Here is a 17,062-nt window from a genome sequence, read left to right as displayed (position 1 = left end):
CCCAAAATATAATCCAGCCCCCCACAAGGTCTGAGGGACAGTGGACCAACCCCCTGCTGATAAAGTTTGCTGACCCCTTCTCTAGATAGCTACAACTATTCTACATATTCTTGAGCAGTAAGGTATTTTGGGGTAAGAGGGGCAACCTACATGGACTACTAAGCAAGCCAACAGCTGTGCCTACATTTCTGGGCAGCAGCCTTGTTTCTGCATACTGTAGAGGCATCTATGTGCTAGAGACACATCGCTATCCTTTTGCTAAAAGGAGATGAGGCTCTGGGAGTGACTGACCTGAAAAGTGCTACAGCTATGAGGTTTGTAAAAGTAACCACAATGTGTTTTGTTTTTGCAATTCATCTAGATCTTAACCGGCACCCCAATTTTATCATATATTTTTTTAGACTGGGGAAGGTAAGCCACTCCAACAAGATGAAAGTGTTCTACTTCCGTTCTTTTCTAACCCACCTGCAATTGTGTTAATAGATGCCACATGGCAGTGTGATCACCACTCGTGCTGATAGGGATTGTTGGACGCAGGCCGTTCTGCAAGCAGCAGTGCTGCAATGATATTTTACTCCTCCACTGCATTTCCAGCTCAGAGCTATAATGAAATGTGTGGATGGGCTGGTTGTGACATTCAGGTGGAGTCATCGCCCAGGAACAAGGCTGGGGAACTCTCTTTGGTACGCAAAGACACACCTTAGAGCAAATTATTTTCAGGAATTTTATTACAACTTGAAACCAAACAATGCCAGTGCATGGGATATACATTCATACAAAGATTTTTTTTCCTAATCAGAAAACAAGTCATATTTCTTATATAATACACAAAAGACATTTTAAAACAAGATCAGGGCTCCCAGAGCCATTCACAGCCTCCCACTCAAACATCCATTCAACCCTCCCATGCCAATTTGCCTCTCTTGGTTTCACAGTGAGAATGCACATCAGCTTTGGACATTATAAATACACAAAAGATGTACCTTAACTGGCCAAATAAAGAGTTCAGCAAGCAATGCTACCAATAATTGTTATTTCATTCCCTCCATCATACCCCAATACACGGCTGTTAAAAAGCAGCTTCCATCACACATTTTGAAAATTGGAGTTAAAAGTTTATCCTTTTTTTTTATTTGAAGACCAAATTAATGTATGTTAAATAGACTCAAACTTATACAAATGAAAGGGGTTCTATCTGGTTTCATCAGTGCAACAGTCTAGGATGTTCGGTGCTACCGTCCTAGAAAATGTGGAATGTGTTTGGAAGCAAGTTGGGTTTGCAACATAAAAGTGTTAGTAAAAATTCATTACTAGCTCCACTCAGACCTGGTAAAAAAATGAGCAAGAGCTCTCTCTTTTTAAAATGTAAGCACCAAAACAAGAAGGGTTAAAAAAATGTTGAAATTATTTTCCAACTAGTTTGTAAGAAGATAGGGTTCTTTTTATTGGCTGCACCTTTCACCACTGAATCTAAGGAATGTCTCAGCAGTTTTTGTTCTTAATTTTGAACTTACGCAGGACATAAGCTTTATGGGTGCAGCTTAAGTTGCAAATGGAGAAATGATAGCATTCCACCCATGTCCAAGTAGTTAAGAAGACAGTAAAACAGAAGACTACATTATATTGGGAATTGTTCTATCAGACATAATAACTGGTACTTCTGAGGTCCCACCTAGTAGGCTGAATATTTAACAAGGTGGGTTTCTTCCATATAGCTTTACATGCTTTGGCTGATTATTTGCAGTAGTATATGATCAGCCTCATAAAGGGAAGGTGTTCAACAGAGCAGTTCTGAAGCTACCCTTTCTTCTCTTAGGTTCTGAATAACCAGCATCAACGTGATGTGAAAATGCCACTTCATGTATGAAGCTTCTCCAGGGATGTACTGGGGGCAGGGGAAGCAGCATTCTAACTTGTTTAAAGTCTCCCATTTTTATTTTTAAAGAAGGCTTAGATAAAGAGAGTGTTTAAAAAAAGCAGTTAAATTACAGCAACATACTGCATGCCCATATTGAAGTTAATGTTGAACGGCACATTCAGCTTCACAGTCTACTCTGATCACCCAACCAAGTCATATTAACAAACAATGCAAAAAGCTACTAACTAAGAGTGTGGGAGATGCAGGTGGGAAGAATCTTTCCCCTTTCAGCAACCAGAATGCCAATTTTTACATTGGCAATCTGACACACACACACATGCAAGCATGCATATATATACATGCTCCCCTACACTCTCACCCTTTCTCTCTCTCTCTCTCTCTCTCTCTCTCTCTCTCTCTCTCTCACACACACACACACACACAGTTTTCTACTTTCCCCCAGATTAAGCTCAACAGCATGTCCTGTGTAATGTAACTTGAAAGGAAATTCCTGTTGTGAATTGTAAGGGAAAGATAAACTCATTACTGCCACTACTGCTTTGCGTTTCCCTCCTCCCTGCCCCCACCCTCAAAATCCTTGAACAGGGACTCCACACCCATCTGATAAGGCCCACAACAAGCAGAGGCCAATGTACAGGAGATGTGGGGCACTGGCATAAATGTGAAAAGGGGTATAGACCTAGGGTTCTCATTTTTTAATTTATAGCAGATGCCTTGAGCATCTTAAGCTACACTTAATCAAACCTTGAGTTTACAATGTGTGTTCTCTCCAAATGACATAGAGGCTTTTGCCGAAGCAGAGGCCACTACAGGTAAGTCATTTGAAGAGCAGCATTGGGCTGATCTCATATGCAACACAAAAAAGCAGCCTTGCAGAAGCTACTTTGCAAAGGAGAAATATCAAGATACACAAACCCAGGAATTGGCCACTCAACAACAGAGGAGAACTCTCTTAGTTTGCAGTCCCCACTGGAGTAATTTCACAGTTATCAACAATTGGAAAAAGTCTGGGAAAACCCGCTTGGAAAAGTTTAGTTTTGCCATATGGGCCTTGGAACAGTTTAGAACAGAGGACTATTATACATTCCTTCACCAAACTATGCAGAGAAATATACCTGGACAGGATGAAGAGAGTTGATTCTCTTTGTGTAATAGTGGATGGTGCAATACTTGGCACGAGGCACAAATGGCAAGATACTGCTAGCACCAGAATCCCATTTTACCAGATCTGAAAGGTCCTTAGTATGAAAGGGACCTGTTGATGGCCACAAATTCTGTCTCGGGGCAACATTTCTTCATCTTTATATGTTCACCAAGAATAGAACAGTTTGTTTATCCCATTCCAACTTAGAAAGCAAGATGTGCATCTTCACAAAATACCAAACATACAAGGTAAAAATTGCTATCATGCACACGTGGCAGCACTATAGTGCGTTGGTTCAGTCCAGTAAAGACGTCTGGCTGATAAAATACCCTTTCACTGTATGGTAGTAGCTTGCAGTATAACCTTCTGAATGGACACAGAGGACTCATGAGTATACACTCTGGATAGTTTTGTCTCCAGCAGGTTTCACACCCTTCCAGGGCAGCTGCCATTTAGTCCTCTTGTGGGATGAAGTTTTGAAATAGAAAGGTTATATAAATTTTCAGAGAAGCCACAAACAGCATCTTCATTTTAAATGATAACAAACAGGGTAGTAGTGATAAAAAATACAACCGGTCTGTTTCTTCCAATGTGTTCAGTTCTTTTTTTAAAAAAAAGTCTGTAAAAATATTTTTGCACAACCTTCTATATCCATCCATTCATGATAAAAAGTCAAATACATACATGAAATAGGGTTTTATTTCTATACAGTTATACTCGCAAGGCAATCAGTCCTCCTTGGCTGGCCTTTTTACCTCCAGATGCTCTGCTTTGCTGACATGACTGCAAGACATATAAAAATAAATGAAGTGACCCCATTATGATGGCTTAGTGTTTGATAAACCAGAAGATGAAGACAGAGAGGAAGGCAGGGGTGGGGAGGGAGGATATGCTATTCCATGCAATTGCAGATTCAAACAGTGACAGATTCTTCATGAAAGCATGATCAAATTGAAATGATCACACGAGAAAATTTCAGAGGTGTACCTTACTGTGGTAGTATCACAAAATGGGAAAGCCCACCTAATCTGTACCATAAGCATAGAAAATTAGTTCAAGTCAACATAGAATTTCATGATCATTTGTTCCTATATTCAAAGCAAAGTATCAGCTTTCTCAGAAGCCATTCTCACCATTAAAATATGCAGAACTCTCCAAGAACAGAATACCAGCTTGAGAAAACCAACTCTGATTTAATGTAGCACAGCCAAGAAAATAGATAGAAAGGCTGTTGTGATGCTATAACTGTAAAGGATTCCTAGCTCTTTGTTGTGATAAGACTAAGATTCCATAGCCATCAAAAATAGTTATGGGGGTGGGAGGGAATTGCAAGCTATAGTCAAGATAATTTAAAGCCCCAAATACTGCACCTAGATCGCTTCTGAAATATCTTGAGGATCTGGCTTTTAATTTTAACCCTCTCTATAGACTCAGTCAAGAAGGTTGCCCACAAAGTGAAGGTTGCTGGGATGAGGACCACCACCACACTCTAGTGGAACATTCCACAGGAATCCTTTTTAAAAAGAGAACCCACTCAAACAAATGGGACCTGCCCAGGATAAATTAACAGGAGACAAATCTATTTGCATAGATAAAAACGTTAAAACTGGATATTGGGCCCATCATCATTGGCCAATTAGATCACCAAACTATTATTCCATGGATTGGGTCCTAATTCCCACAAAGTGATATCTTCACCAGCATCACCATTCAAGGGTTTAAAAACTGGTCTGGAAAGACAACGTGGACATACTGCTTTACTTGCCTTGCTATGTCTCAAAGTAGCTTTGACTAAGGTCCATAGGGACAACACGTGGAATGCACTGATTGCATTACAAAACACAAAATGTTTTGTCTGTCTGTCTGTCTCTCTCTCATGACACCACTTCGCAGGATGTGAGTGGAAACCTTATACTTTGTGATGGTTTTCAGCCAGGCTGTCTAAAATTACCATTTGTTTCCTTCAGAGCTAAAATAGTTCTTGGCATCCACCTGTCTTGAGAGACAATGGAATGCACCTCTGGGGGGTGAAGTCAAACCACTGCAATAGCAGCACCAAAGTGACCTCCCTAGGGCACAAGTCTGGGCAGTGTGCATGAAGATCCTGGGCTGGGGTCTGTGGGGCATCAGGAGAGGGGTAGCTCCGGTGGGGGATACATCATGCTCCTTCCAGGGTAATTTGTTCACCTTTGGTTCCCAACCTGTACTCATGTGCTCACCTGTGGCTCTTAGAAGCTGTCAGCATGCAACAACAGCCATAACCCAGGAAATGGCTTCAACTGACCAGCTAAACCAGGAAGCTAAAACTGTGTCTTTTTAAAACAAGGAATGGGAACCTCTGGTCCTGACGTCATATGCGGGGAACTCGATCGCACAGCCAATCCATGCAGAATGCAGGGTAGAACTCACTGCTGGACAGCAAGTACAGACTAGCATTTTAAAATTGTACAGACCAGTTCTGGTGCACTTTGAAGCAAGATATTTCATACCCACAGCATACGGGGTTAAAATTTACATTTGTCAAATGAAACTAACAATGGTGGATGAAGAAAGGGCTGCAATTAATCCATCAGGGATAGCCAGCCACACATTCTGTAAGAGTTTATAAAAGAGAAAAGATCCCCTTGCAATCAACTCTTTAGGAATCTAAGCTGCTAACTAAAATATGAGACATTAAAGGAATTTGGCAGAATGACCTTGGGTGACGGACAAGCGAATTGCATATGCAGGGCTTTGTCTTTGCTAGTGAAGTTTTAAATATGCTTGAACTAGCAAACATCCTCAGCTGAGTAAGCAATACTGCACTGTGTAGCTAAAGCAACTGCTCCGAGACAAAATGCCATCCTGCAAGCGATTAGACTGTTACTGGTGAGTGTCTATTGATCTCTCAGCCACTGCACAGTGGAGCAGTCTTGGCCCAAGCCTATCATGTCATACGGCAGGCATAACTTCCTGTTATTCTCTGCTTACTCCCACCCTCAGCTTCTCTTCCCTTCTCTTTGGTTACTGCTGGCCCCAACATGCTACAGTTTATGGGTACCCCCTGCAAAACAACCAAGCCACTATCTGCTGATTCAGGAAGCGGGGAGAGAGGAGGAGGAGGAGCACAGAAGGCAGGAGAGAAAAATTGAGTAGAAGAAGAGTTTGTAGTAACAGCCACCTCCTTGCAGATGAAAGCTGCCCCCCACTATAGCAAGATTAGGACGTCTGGAGGACTGCTTGACAAGACCAGGTTTTCAGCACACAAGAGGCTTAGGGCAGTTCAAACATACACACCCTCAGGGTTCAAGCTGGACACCAGGGGGTTCTGAAGGTTTCGTGGATTGCCGAGGAACTGCTTGGCTGTGGCTCGGGGAGGTGAATCTGTGCTGGGCTCAAGTAGATCTAGGGAAAATAATCATGGTGACAGTTCAGTTAACCAAAAGTACAACAAAATAGCCTGAATTTTCAGGAGCAGCACTTCGATACATATTTTCTTAAGCTCCGCCTTTCTGGAGTCATACCCCCTTACATTCCTTGGGTTTCTGAACTTTGGGTATATATCTGTAACTGAACTTTATGCAATGCACTGGAGTTACACCTTTGGTTTTGTTCTCCATACCCCCCCCCCGCCATTTGTAGCATAATCAGTACACTATAAGTACACACATTGCTCCCAATTCCTTAACCAGAGTTAAGAGGTCAAGAGATGGCCATGTGATTCAAGTTCCCTCTCCTGTCCAGTACAAATAGGATGTTGAACCTGGTTTTGTATGGTAATGAATCTGAACATATGCAACTAAGCATTGCTTCCCTGTTTATCCCTCCCTCCTTTTCCTCTGTGATGAATTTCAGATTGCAAGCTGCTCAGGGCAGATTCCTTCTCTCTTATACTCTGTACGAACAAACAACAACAACCAATGTGTGCATAAACTCATGCTACAGCATTACCATGGCCTGCTTCTGCTGATTTGGCTGGCTGTGCAGCCGTGGAAACACTGCTTGCCACACAACTAAACAAGAGACTGTTGTCTCTCCCCCCCCCAAAAAAAAACCACCATTATGGAAAATGTTAAAGCTGCTTAATTGGTATGTGGCAATATGCTTTCTTCTGGCAAACGATCTCAAACTTTTTAAGGCACCCTTCCCCCTCATCAATGGTCCCCAGCATGTGTCCTGTGCTGCCACTTCTGACCCACATTCACAGTTGGTATCTCTGCTATTTCATCCCAATTCAGCTTTCTCCAGCTAGATAAATCACTGTATCAATCGTGGAGTACTAGTGGACCCAACTTCTGTGACCAGGCAGGCAGGCAGGCACCAGCATTTGCCATTGATTGATTTTGTGGAAGGCCACACCTTATGCCAATACCGCATCAGTGTGAAAAATCAGTAATAATTGTGTGCTGGTGCAAAAAGGGGGGGGGACACCCAAGCCTGTTCCACACATGCATGTTGTCAACTTCCAAGGTTTTTCTTGGGAACTAGAAAAATTTATACCTGAGGTGGTGCTGCATTGTGCAGGTCATGCCAAGACAGACCCAGGGAAGACCCAGTGAACTACACTGCTGCAATTGCTGCCCACATTCCACAGCAAGAGCTTCAGCACAGGTGGGTCCCCCCCCAAAAAACCAATGAGCTGTATTCAGCTAAGTCTTACTCAGAATAGACCCACTGAAATTAATGAACCTAAGTTGGTAATGTCCATTAGATTCAATGAGTCTGCTTTGAGGGCAAGTGTTGAATATCACCCAGTTAGTTTCTTATTTAGGCTGGCCTATATGCAGCGGCTGCAAAGTTAAGGGAAGGCTAACATATCTTCAAAGACTAGGCTAGCTAGCTAAAATACCATAGGATGCTGGGCTTTGAGAATGCCAGATCTCAGTAGAACCCCTCTCTCTGCCCATGAAAGCTTACATCACAGTAAATCTGTAGTATTTAAGATGTCACAATACTCTGTGTTGTTTCCCCCCTGAAGCTGAGATAGGCAACTAGCAGAACAGACCTCTAGTCCAGACCATTTCCCAGAGGCTGCCCACCCAGATACTGTGTTAAAGGAAATATTCTTGAATAAGTGGGAAGGGGACCATATTTCAGTTGCCACCATCACTGCTGTAGTTGTGGACCTTTGTAGTGCTTGATGCTACCTTACCAACACAAAACCTATATAAATGCTTTTAGACATCTACCCTGTTTAAGCTGTGTTGCACTTCTGGTAATATGTGGGAATCCAGAGTTTAACATGGAGCAAGTTCAACAATCAGAAATTGACTTTTTCCTTTCTTAATAATTGTGCTACATGTTCCACTTAGAACTTCCAATTTTTCTTCACATTTCATTTTTAGGTCTATTTTCAAAGGAAGCTGTACCTAGCACAGTGTTTGGATGCAAGATCCATACAGCAAAGTTCAAGCAGATGCCCAGTAACCTATCCACCTTCTCACTGCCCCCGCCCCCCAAACTATTCCCTGCTACTGCAGTATAGATTTATGGATAAGTTTGTATCTGCTGTCCATTTGTTTCTCCAGCCAGATAATTTTAAAGGGAGGCTTCAACGAAAGCCACACCAATGCATTTCCATGGGCTGCTGATTGTTTGCTGATGTCACAACTAGAGGCCAGAAAACTGGGGATATTGACATTCCCTACCAGCTTACATGAGAGGAAGCACAGTAGGAGGCCTTAACTAAAGTGAGGTCTCCTGCCTCCCCTCTCCCCCCAACTTTGCCCACCCTTTGAGTTGTGTTCCAACCTCCGGTTCTCTGGTGAGCCAGCAGCTCAGAGCTGGTTTCATCCAGCTGGGGTTCCGCTTCTGATCTGGGCTGTGGGGAAGTCACCATGGCTCCTGTCTGCTGGATGAACTGCTGCAAGTTACACTGCCTCAGCTCCTTATTTAGCTCCTCCAGCTCTTGGTTCTGGGCCTGCAAGATATAGGAGGAACAGGCAGAGTGAACTTATCTTCATCTGAGATATGAAGCTGCAGAAGAAAGGCTTCTGATCCCACCCCAGCCTCCTCCAACTCGCTTCTCTCTGCTTCTTGGCCATTAGCAGAAATCTACCAGAAACTACATGAGCTGACAGGAATAATATGGGAGGTGGCCAGATGTTCATTCCTGGATGCTTACACATTCCAAAAGCTTCTTTATCATGAAGTCAGTATCTGCTGGCAATCTGGTGTGGGTCTGTGTGGTGGGTGTTGGGGGTGCAGCTGAAGACCTATCCACCAGTTCTAGACAACTTGCTAGCAAAGCATCTAACCCCATACAATCTCAAGCACACCACCACCCCACTTTTGCATCGCTCAGGTGGCCCATTTTCCTCTCTGCTAACAGAATGACAATATTTTCTCTTCCTTCTAAATGTGGCTGAAGATGGAGACTGAAACATGAGAGCAAGATAACCCATGTATTCTGACCGTGCTATAAAGACTGAGGATAGACTGTGAAAAGCACAGACCTGCAGACAGACAATCTATCTGATTCTCGTAATGGCTCTTCTATGTTACGATAGTCTATTTATTTAGCTGTCAAGACAGTGCGCGTGCTGCTTAATTGCTCCCACTTCATTGTGCCCTGCCTGCAGCCAGGAGAAACAAACCCACAGATGTGCATGGGACTATTATTATTCTTACAGTTTGGAATTATTTTAATGGGTCCCCCACAAACCCATGCACAATCATGTCCTTATAATCAGAGTCTGACAGCGGCAAAAGAAAAAAAAGTACAGTACAGTACACAGCATTTCCTCTACTTGGCCATAAGATGGCGCCAACGTCTAGTCAACAGTTAAACAAGAACCAGGAGAAGACTTGGGACTATTACTGCTGCTTACTTTTGCTTAAAGCAAAGAACAGAAAAGAAGCAACAGCTGCCTGTGCTTTGAAGATGCACATAATTAACATGCTGCTATAACACCTTCAAACACAGATTTCTAATAGCTAAATTAAACTGGAAGCAAACACGAGGATACAGTACTTTGCTTTTCCCGGCAATGCTCCTGAGCAAAATCACAGTTCTGAGCCTCCCTCCTCCAAAGGCAAATAATTCTGCTTGTGTTGCTGCTGCTGCAACGGAAGTGACTAAGCTGGGTGAAACACACCTGATGTACTGAATGACATGCCTGCAGTGCAAGCAGGAAAAATCAGAGAAGTGATTCATGCAGGGATACAGCAGGCTGGTTCTGCTGTGGGTGGGTGCTTTGGGCTCACAAACGACTAATTTTTATTTCAAATATTATTATTTTTACCACACAGTAGTGTGCTTGGTGCACAGTTTGCATACCCTCCATCATTTCTCTAATGAAAATAGGGATGTCCCACTCCATAATGATAAATTCTACTATTTATACCCCATACATCTCACTGGGTTGCCCCCAGCTTCTCTGGGTGGCTTCCAACATATATAAAAACAAAATAAAACACTAAACATTAAAAAAAAACCTTCCCAATACAGGATTGCCTTCAGACGGCTCAGGGGTTGGATAACTCCATAGCCTCCAAACTTTCTCCAATGAAAATAGGGACGTCCTAAGGAAAAGCAGGACATTCCGGGATCAAATCAGAAACTGGGACGGCTTCTCTAAATCAGCGACGTCCCTAGAAAATAGGGACACTTGGAGGGTATGAAGTTTGGGGATTACTCTACAAATACAGTGGTAGCTGGTTTGATGTTGGCAAACAAGTAGCCTTTACCATTATTTAATGGTTTTATTTCTACATTTGTTCCAAAGCAATGTTCCCTTTACTGTAGGATGCTTTCAGGGTTAGATTACATGCAAACGACCATTTTGCACACTCAAAGTGTGTGCACACACATGCCCACAAATATAATTCCTATGTAAACCAACACATCACAGTACTATGCCTGAAGGACTGCACACCTCATAATCAGGTTCAATTCATGTCTGCAAGAGTTGCAGTATAACTTTATTAGGCCCGTTCTATCAATTCGGGCACAGAACAGCTTTAATTCCTTTGGGTTTGATGATCTTGCAAGATGCTAATCTCCCTGCTTCCATCCCAGCTAAACCACATAATAATCCTCATGGGAAGAGTCCTCAACTAAGTTCAACAGAAACAACTAAGAGCTTAGTGCCCCATCTCAGAACATACAACATTGTGCAAGATCATTTCCATTTGGTTGATGTAACAGCTACACATTCTACTGCTATCTGCCAGGTTTATAACTCAACAGATTCCAGAACTCACCTAATCTACTGCTAAACGCCTGGAAGGGTAGAATTCTAAGGAAGCCCAAGGCTGCAAAGGAGACCCCAACACAGATTTCCCATAGAATTTTGTCTTATGGGGATGTACTTTTTTTTGCAACTAGACCTAGAATCCTAGTCTAACAGATATACTATTAGCTGCATCCTTATTCTGTGCCCAAGTAATTTAAACTGCAAAATAAGTAAAAATAATGCTCAACTGCATTCTGAAAAACATTTAGAGGCCTAAAAACATGGATCATGCATCATGGAATTCAACCACTCATCCAGGGATCCCCTCAGAAAAGAACATTATTGTGAAGTGCATACCTGAAGGCTTTGCTCTGCTTCCTCCAAGGCCTTCCCCACAGTTTCCAGGCTGCTCTCCAGATGAGCACTCTGCTTGGCCTTAGCTTCCAGGTCCCTTTTCATTTTAGCTGCCATTTCTTCTAGTTCAGCAGGGCTCTGCCTCGGGGCTTCCTTTGCCCTCTTGGCCCTCTCGGAAATCTCCCACTGAATTTCTCTCTCCAAGGCCTCCGTTTTCACCATAAGCTCATGTATTTTTTGCGTGTACTCCTCCATGGTGGCCCGCAGGGTGTGGACTTTCTCCTGGCGCTCCCTTTCGCACTCCTTCTCTGAGCGCAGTTCACTCTGCCAAAACCCTTCCTCACCCAGCTCACTCTCGTTTTGCCGAATCAGCTGCTCCAGGTGCAGGATCTCGTCCTCCTGGCAGGTGCCTCTGTTGTGTTCCCAGTGCCGGAGGTCCATTTCCAAGGCATCCCCCTGCATCTCCAAGGAGTAGAGATGCTCCTGTTGGTGCAGTATGGTCTTGAACAGTTCCTCTTTGGAAAGCAGGCCCCCACTAGCACCTTCCCTCCAGCCCACGCTGTCCTTTTTGTGTTGCTTCAGCTTGTTCTTGGCATGCAGGTCACTGGAAGCCATAGGGCCCAGGTTGAAGGTTAAGGATTTTTTGGGCTGCCTGGGCCTGGGCACTTCTGTGCCGACCGGCCTGGGTTTGATGGGCAGGCTAGCCCTGACAAACGTCCTCTCGGGTACCTGGGGAGCACTGTCTGAAGAAGGTCTCTCGGTGAGGCTGGGGCCTGTGCGCTGCAATATGAATTGCACATCATTGGCATACTGTCCGCACTTGGCCATGGACTCCACAGGGCATTCATGTGGGAGAAGCTGCCTCTCTTTCTCACGTAGTCTTTGGATGAGAACATAGCGACCTGTTTGACCTGAGAAGAGGGACAGGCGTAAGTGGGGAGCATTTCTTCACTACGGAAACACCAATAACCCTTCCTGCCCCATTCTAGCTGCATCACACTCACATTCCACCCTAATATCCCTCTCACAAGGACAAGTCCATTACACCAGAAGGCTAGATGCTTTTGGGGTGGGTGGATGCTGATCATTTATGAAAACTGATAGATCTGTCAACAAATTAAACAATAGGCAGTCTTGCCAGTGACCCTCAGCCCACGCAGCTCCCATTCCAAGTTGGGCCACATGTTTTTAGCTCAACATTTGACATGGAAATTCCATCCTTGAGAACTGGGTTTACCCTACTGCTCCATCAGAAAGCAGTTCTGGTTTAGAGGGTGGCTTGGAGATTCACACCAATTTTTCTTCTTATAACTCAAGGTTAGGCATGAACTTAATCATTTACACCTTAATGTTTACACCCACTAGGGGAGGAAATACCAAATTTGGAAATACCAAAGCATTCCAAATGCAGCAGTTCCACCTCCATTTGTACCCTGAGCTAGGATTTGAGCTTCATTTGCACACATGACAAGCTAGCAACATGCTTAAACCTCTTGCTAAAATAGACTCCTTTGGGAGTGATGGGGAAGATGCGCCTTTTGGGGAGTGTGGGCAGAATTCGGCTAAGTGGCCGAGCCTCACTTCTTCGCTCTGGAGGGTTGGAGAAAACCCCAGAACAGTGGGAAGGGGGAACAGGTGCTATGTGAATGGACCTCATTCCCCATTTCATAGCCCTTTTACTGCAACACTGAATCCCATACCCTGTGTTTGATCACCTTTCAAAAATCATGAAACAACCAGTTCCACAAGTCCTCCTCTTTGACCCTGTCAATAGGTCCCCAGACAAGGAAGCAATTAGCTTTCTCCTGGCAGCTGACAGGCTGATGACACCAGGTGGCTGGAAATCTTCTTCAGACTTTTCCTTGGACAATTGGTGCAGCCCAATTTAGTGCTTAGCGCTATCTGAGAAGTTAACCCATGCTGTCAGGTAGGCAAAGGGTCAGTCTCAACCAGAGGTGTTCTGACACCGTTTGGTTCCTACTCATACCATTTATTAATCCATTGAGGGAATGTAACCACCAAATTCCCAGAAGGGTTTTTGGAGAGATGCTTTATGTTGAGGAGCCTCATATCTGTGGATTCTATCTAGTTGGAACTCCCTGACCATCCTTGCTCAGGGTATTTGCAAATAATTCAATGTGAGACCTTTAACTGTTTATTTCACTGTTAGTTTTGTCATTTGTTATACATTTTTGGGGGGGAACCAGAAAGGGTTCTTTATCTTCTCCCACACTTGCTATATTGCCTCCCAAGGCCTCCTCTCCTCTCCACAATCTGACATTTTAATGCACACACTTAGTATCTGGAATGACTTTGGAAGATTTATTTCAAATTCCATTAACATTTTTTCTGGCTGCAGTTCTTGGGAGCATTTTAATGCAGGAACCTAAACCCTTTTAGGCAAAGTTATCATTAGCAAGATTTTGTGAGCTCCAACAGCTTCCAGTAGTGAGTCAATAAGCTGCTAGCCCACAAGGTTTTTGCCTTAAAAGCCCTGATGATTCCTTACCAGATCATGGAGTACTTACATAAGCTGAAACTGAAACCCTATCTTGCAGAGTCAGGACACAAGTACCCCTAAATCTAGTTAAAGGGCAAAAGTGGAGGCTAATACAAGCTTCACTTGCTGTTCCTAGCACATTTCCGCATCAGAAAACACAGCGTAAGCCTGAGTACTGAGCTGCCTAGAAAACAGTTAAGGGGAAAACAAACATGCAGGCTCTGAGTCATCCTTGTATGTTGCAAATGTAAATCAAGGTTGTGCTCTGACCATGTGAAATGCAGTATGACTGTTGAACGTGGGAGGTGGCAAACAATACCCAAGCCTCTTGTATATGGCAGAAGGCTTCATGAACAAACACCAGAGCTGCCCAATCACTACTTTAGTGCATCACTCATTATCTACTCGGGAAAATGTGTTATGGGAATTGAAAGCCAATTGTCTCACAAAGGACTTAAAAAGGCATAAATGAAATGCAGAACATCCTACTATGCAGAAATAGCAACCCAACTATAATTTGAGGGAAAGGGGCATCAGATAGCATTTGTCCTCACTAGCAACTTGCACACACACACACACACACACACACACACACACACACACTTCATAAATTCCTCAGGCACATGCAGAACATTTCAGGAAAAGGCAGAGATTTCTCCTCTTTGCACTGAGTTATAGGGAAAGTTAAGAAAGAGCAGGAATTTGCAAGGGAGTAGCCATACGAGAGACTGGCTCTTTAAATCTCCCCCCAACTCATTTCCCCCTTCCATGTATCCTCTGACAGTTTTTATTTGTTGTACGCTCTTGCAGTGCAACCCCACCCCCTGAATTAGAAGTAAGTGCCAGGGGTCAGCAAACTTTTTCAGCCGTGGGCCGGTCCACTGTCCCTCAGACCTTGTGGGGGGCCAGACTATATTTTGGGGGGGGGGATGAACGAATTCCTAGGCCCCACAAATAACCCAGAGATGCATTTTAAATAGAAGGACACATTCTACTCGTGTAAAAACACACTGATTCCCGGACCATCTGCGGGCCGGATTTAAAAGGCGATTGGGCTGCATCTCGCCCCCAGGCCTTAGGCTGCATACCACTGAGTAAGTCCATTTCAGGTGGAGGCTGCTTAGAAAGAATTGGTAGTGGAGAAGTGGCCAGAAGGGGTAAGCTACTCTTAATCAACCCCTGCACTATCCAAAAGCCTCTTCTACACCTGCATTAGTTCAGCAAATGTGGTTTTGGAAGTGCGAGTTTGCTGAACAATGTATAAGCAGTGACAATATGAAGCGCTTTAATAGCTTCATTAGTGATTGTAGTGGAGCCAGCTGTCTGTCCCTATTTTCACCTCACCCCAGTACAAACTTGTATCCTATCCCCCTTTACCTGTATTTCTTCCTCCCCTCGTCCACCAAGCCCACTAGCTTCCCCAAATGAACCCAAGAGTGCTTAGAAGTCAAAAAAATAAATAAATGCAAAAATACAAGAGGGAAGGGGTGAGTAGGGAAAATGGAGGGAAGGTTTATTTTTTCAGTTGCAGCAATAGCATAAATCTGGGAAACAAGCCTACCTGTATGCCCAGACACACAAATGATTTTCACACAAAGTTTTGTAATATCCCTTCTATAAAAAAATTAATGAACGTGGTGACAAAAAAGGTAGTTGGAAGCTACGCATATCAAACATGGCAACATTCATGTATCTCCATTGTATTACAGAATAATGGCCATCCTTACTAGCATAAGCTCCATTAACTTCATTTGATCTTGCTTCCAATGAAACTTGTAAAGGATTAAACTGCAAGCTTACTTTTAGACCAAGCAAGTGTAACGATTACTTACCAATGGCACGTGCCAATGCTATGACAACCTCCTGGCATGTGGTCTGTTCGGAGACACCGCATACAACCCGCTGGACACCATCCACCCAGACCTTTAGCTCCATAACCAAAACAGTAGATTAAACTTTCTGGATCATTGCAGTAGGTCTTCCCTGCAGAGAGGTTTTAAAGAAAGAGGAGTTTAAGCTTGCCGTCTGATTTCATTTTCACATACATTTTCTTGCTCCAGATTGCTTCAAGAGCAAAAATGCTAATTGGCTGACATGCAAGGAAGTTCTGAGGTGTCTATACCTCTTCTTCCCACCCCTCCAATTTCTAGCCCATCTGTTCCAACAGACGGTTCTAGGTTTTCTTAGAAAAAGCTTCTGGCTCAAAAACAAATGGCAAATAATCCCCCCCCTTTTTTTTCAATTTCACAGCTTCCTAGATTGTTTATCCCATCTCTCCAAAATGAAATACAACAGTTAGGACAATTCAGAATGCAGATGTGACATTTCACCACTCTAGATAGGTCAGCAATAGCCCCCTGCTAATCACGAACTTCAGAAACCAATAAATTTATGTAGCTAACTACAGTTTATCCTGTTCATGTTTCTGCTTGAGTTCCCAAAGACGGACTGTATGGGGTAGCTTGCATGAATGAAGAGTAACAGGAGTCTAAAGCATAGTTCTGTTTTATAATAGGGTTGCCATATTTCAAAAAGTGAAAATCTGGACACAAATGTTGTTGAGCTTGGCATTGCAACAACAATCCTAACACATTGCCTAGATGTAGCCAACCAGCATGAGAAAACTTAGATGAGATCAGAGATGGTGCTCAGTTTAAGACTGTGTGGGACATAAGAGGGTAGAACTGCTGCCAGAGCGTCCATAAGAAATCATACAAACATATGCATATAGTAAATTCACCTTCTATCTGCTTTAGCTAATATTCAGATAAGCAAAGTCTGCAATCATATGATAAGCCGCAGCATATAAAGCAGTGAAGTCATACAGTTTGAATCGTATGAATAGAAATACAGATCTGCATTAGGCCAGGTGTCATTAATGGACTAAAACAGGTTCCTGGAGATAATAGGTTAGGCTAACCGGCTAAGAGATTAGTGAAAATTGCTTTGCCCTTTTCAAAAATTGCCTGACTGAAGTGGTATGCTGCACACACATTAATCAGCTCCTGTTCCTTCTACTTCTCACTTCA

General features: G+C 43.4%; 1 protein-coding gene across 30 annotated transcripts in view; it reads right to left on the bottom strand.

Annotated features, from left to right (window-relative positions):
• Positions 1–710: 710 nt before the first annotated feature.
• The window catches only part of RASSF7 (Ras association domain family member 7), a 120,693-nt gene continuing 104,341 nt past the window's right edge, over positions 711–17,062 (bottom strand). For 13 of the 30 annotated variants that reach the window (XM_083604931.1, XM_083604932.1, XM_083604920.1 and 10 more), the window contains 5 exons: positions 15,866–16,016; positions 11,537–12,444; positions 8,754–8,922; positions 6,300–6,407; positions 711–3,806 (listed from right to left, as the gene is read on the bottom strand). In XM_083604931.1, the coding sequence (XP_083461057.1) occupies positions 3,775–3,806; positions 6,300–6,407; positions 8,754–8,922; positions 11,537–12,444; positions 15,866–15,968 (1,320 nt within the window). In that variant the 5' untranslated portion in view covers positions 15,969–16,016 and the 3' untranslated portion in view covers positions 711–3,774. Of the gene's footprint in view, positions 3,807–6,299; positions 6,408–8,733; positions 8,923–11,536; positions 12,445–15,865; positions 16,017–17,062 lie in introns of all 30 variants that reach the window. The other 17 variants (XR_014545802.1, XR_014545803.1, XR_014545804.1 and 14 more) reach the window with 8 other exon arrangements.

Source organism: Podarcis filfolensis, assembly GCF_964270895.1.
Source record: "Podarcis filfolensis genome assembly, chromosome: 1".
NCBI classification, from domain to species: Eukaryota; Metazoa; Chordata; class Lepidosauria; order Squamata; family Lacertidae; genus Podarcis; species Podarcis filfolensis.
The sequence above is the reverse complement of the archived record's forward strand: the minus strand, read 5'-3'. Positions and strand labels throughout refer to the sequence as shown.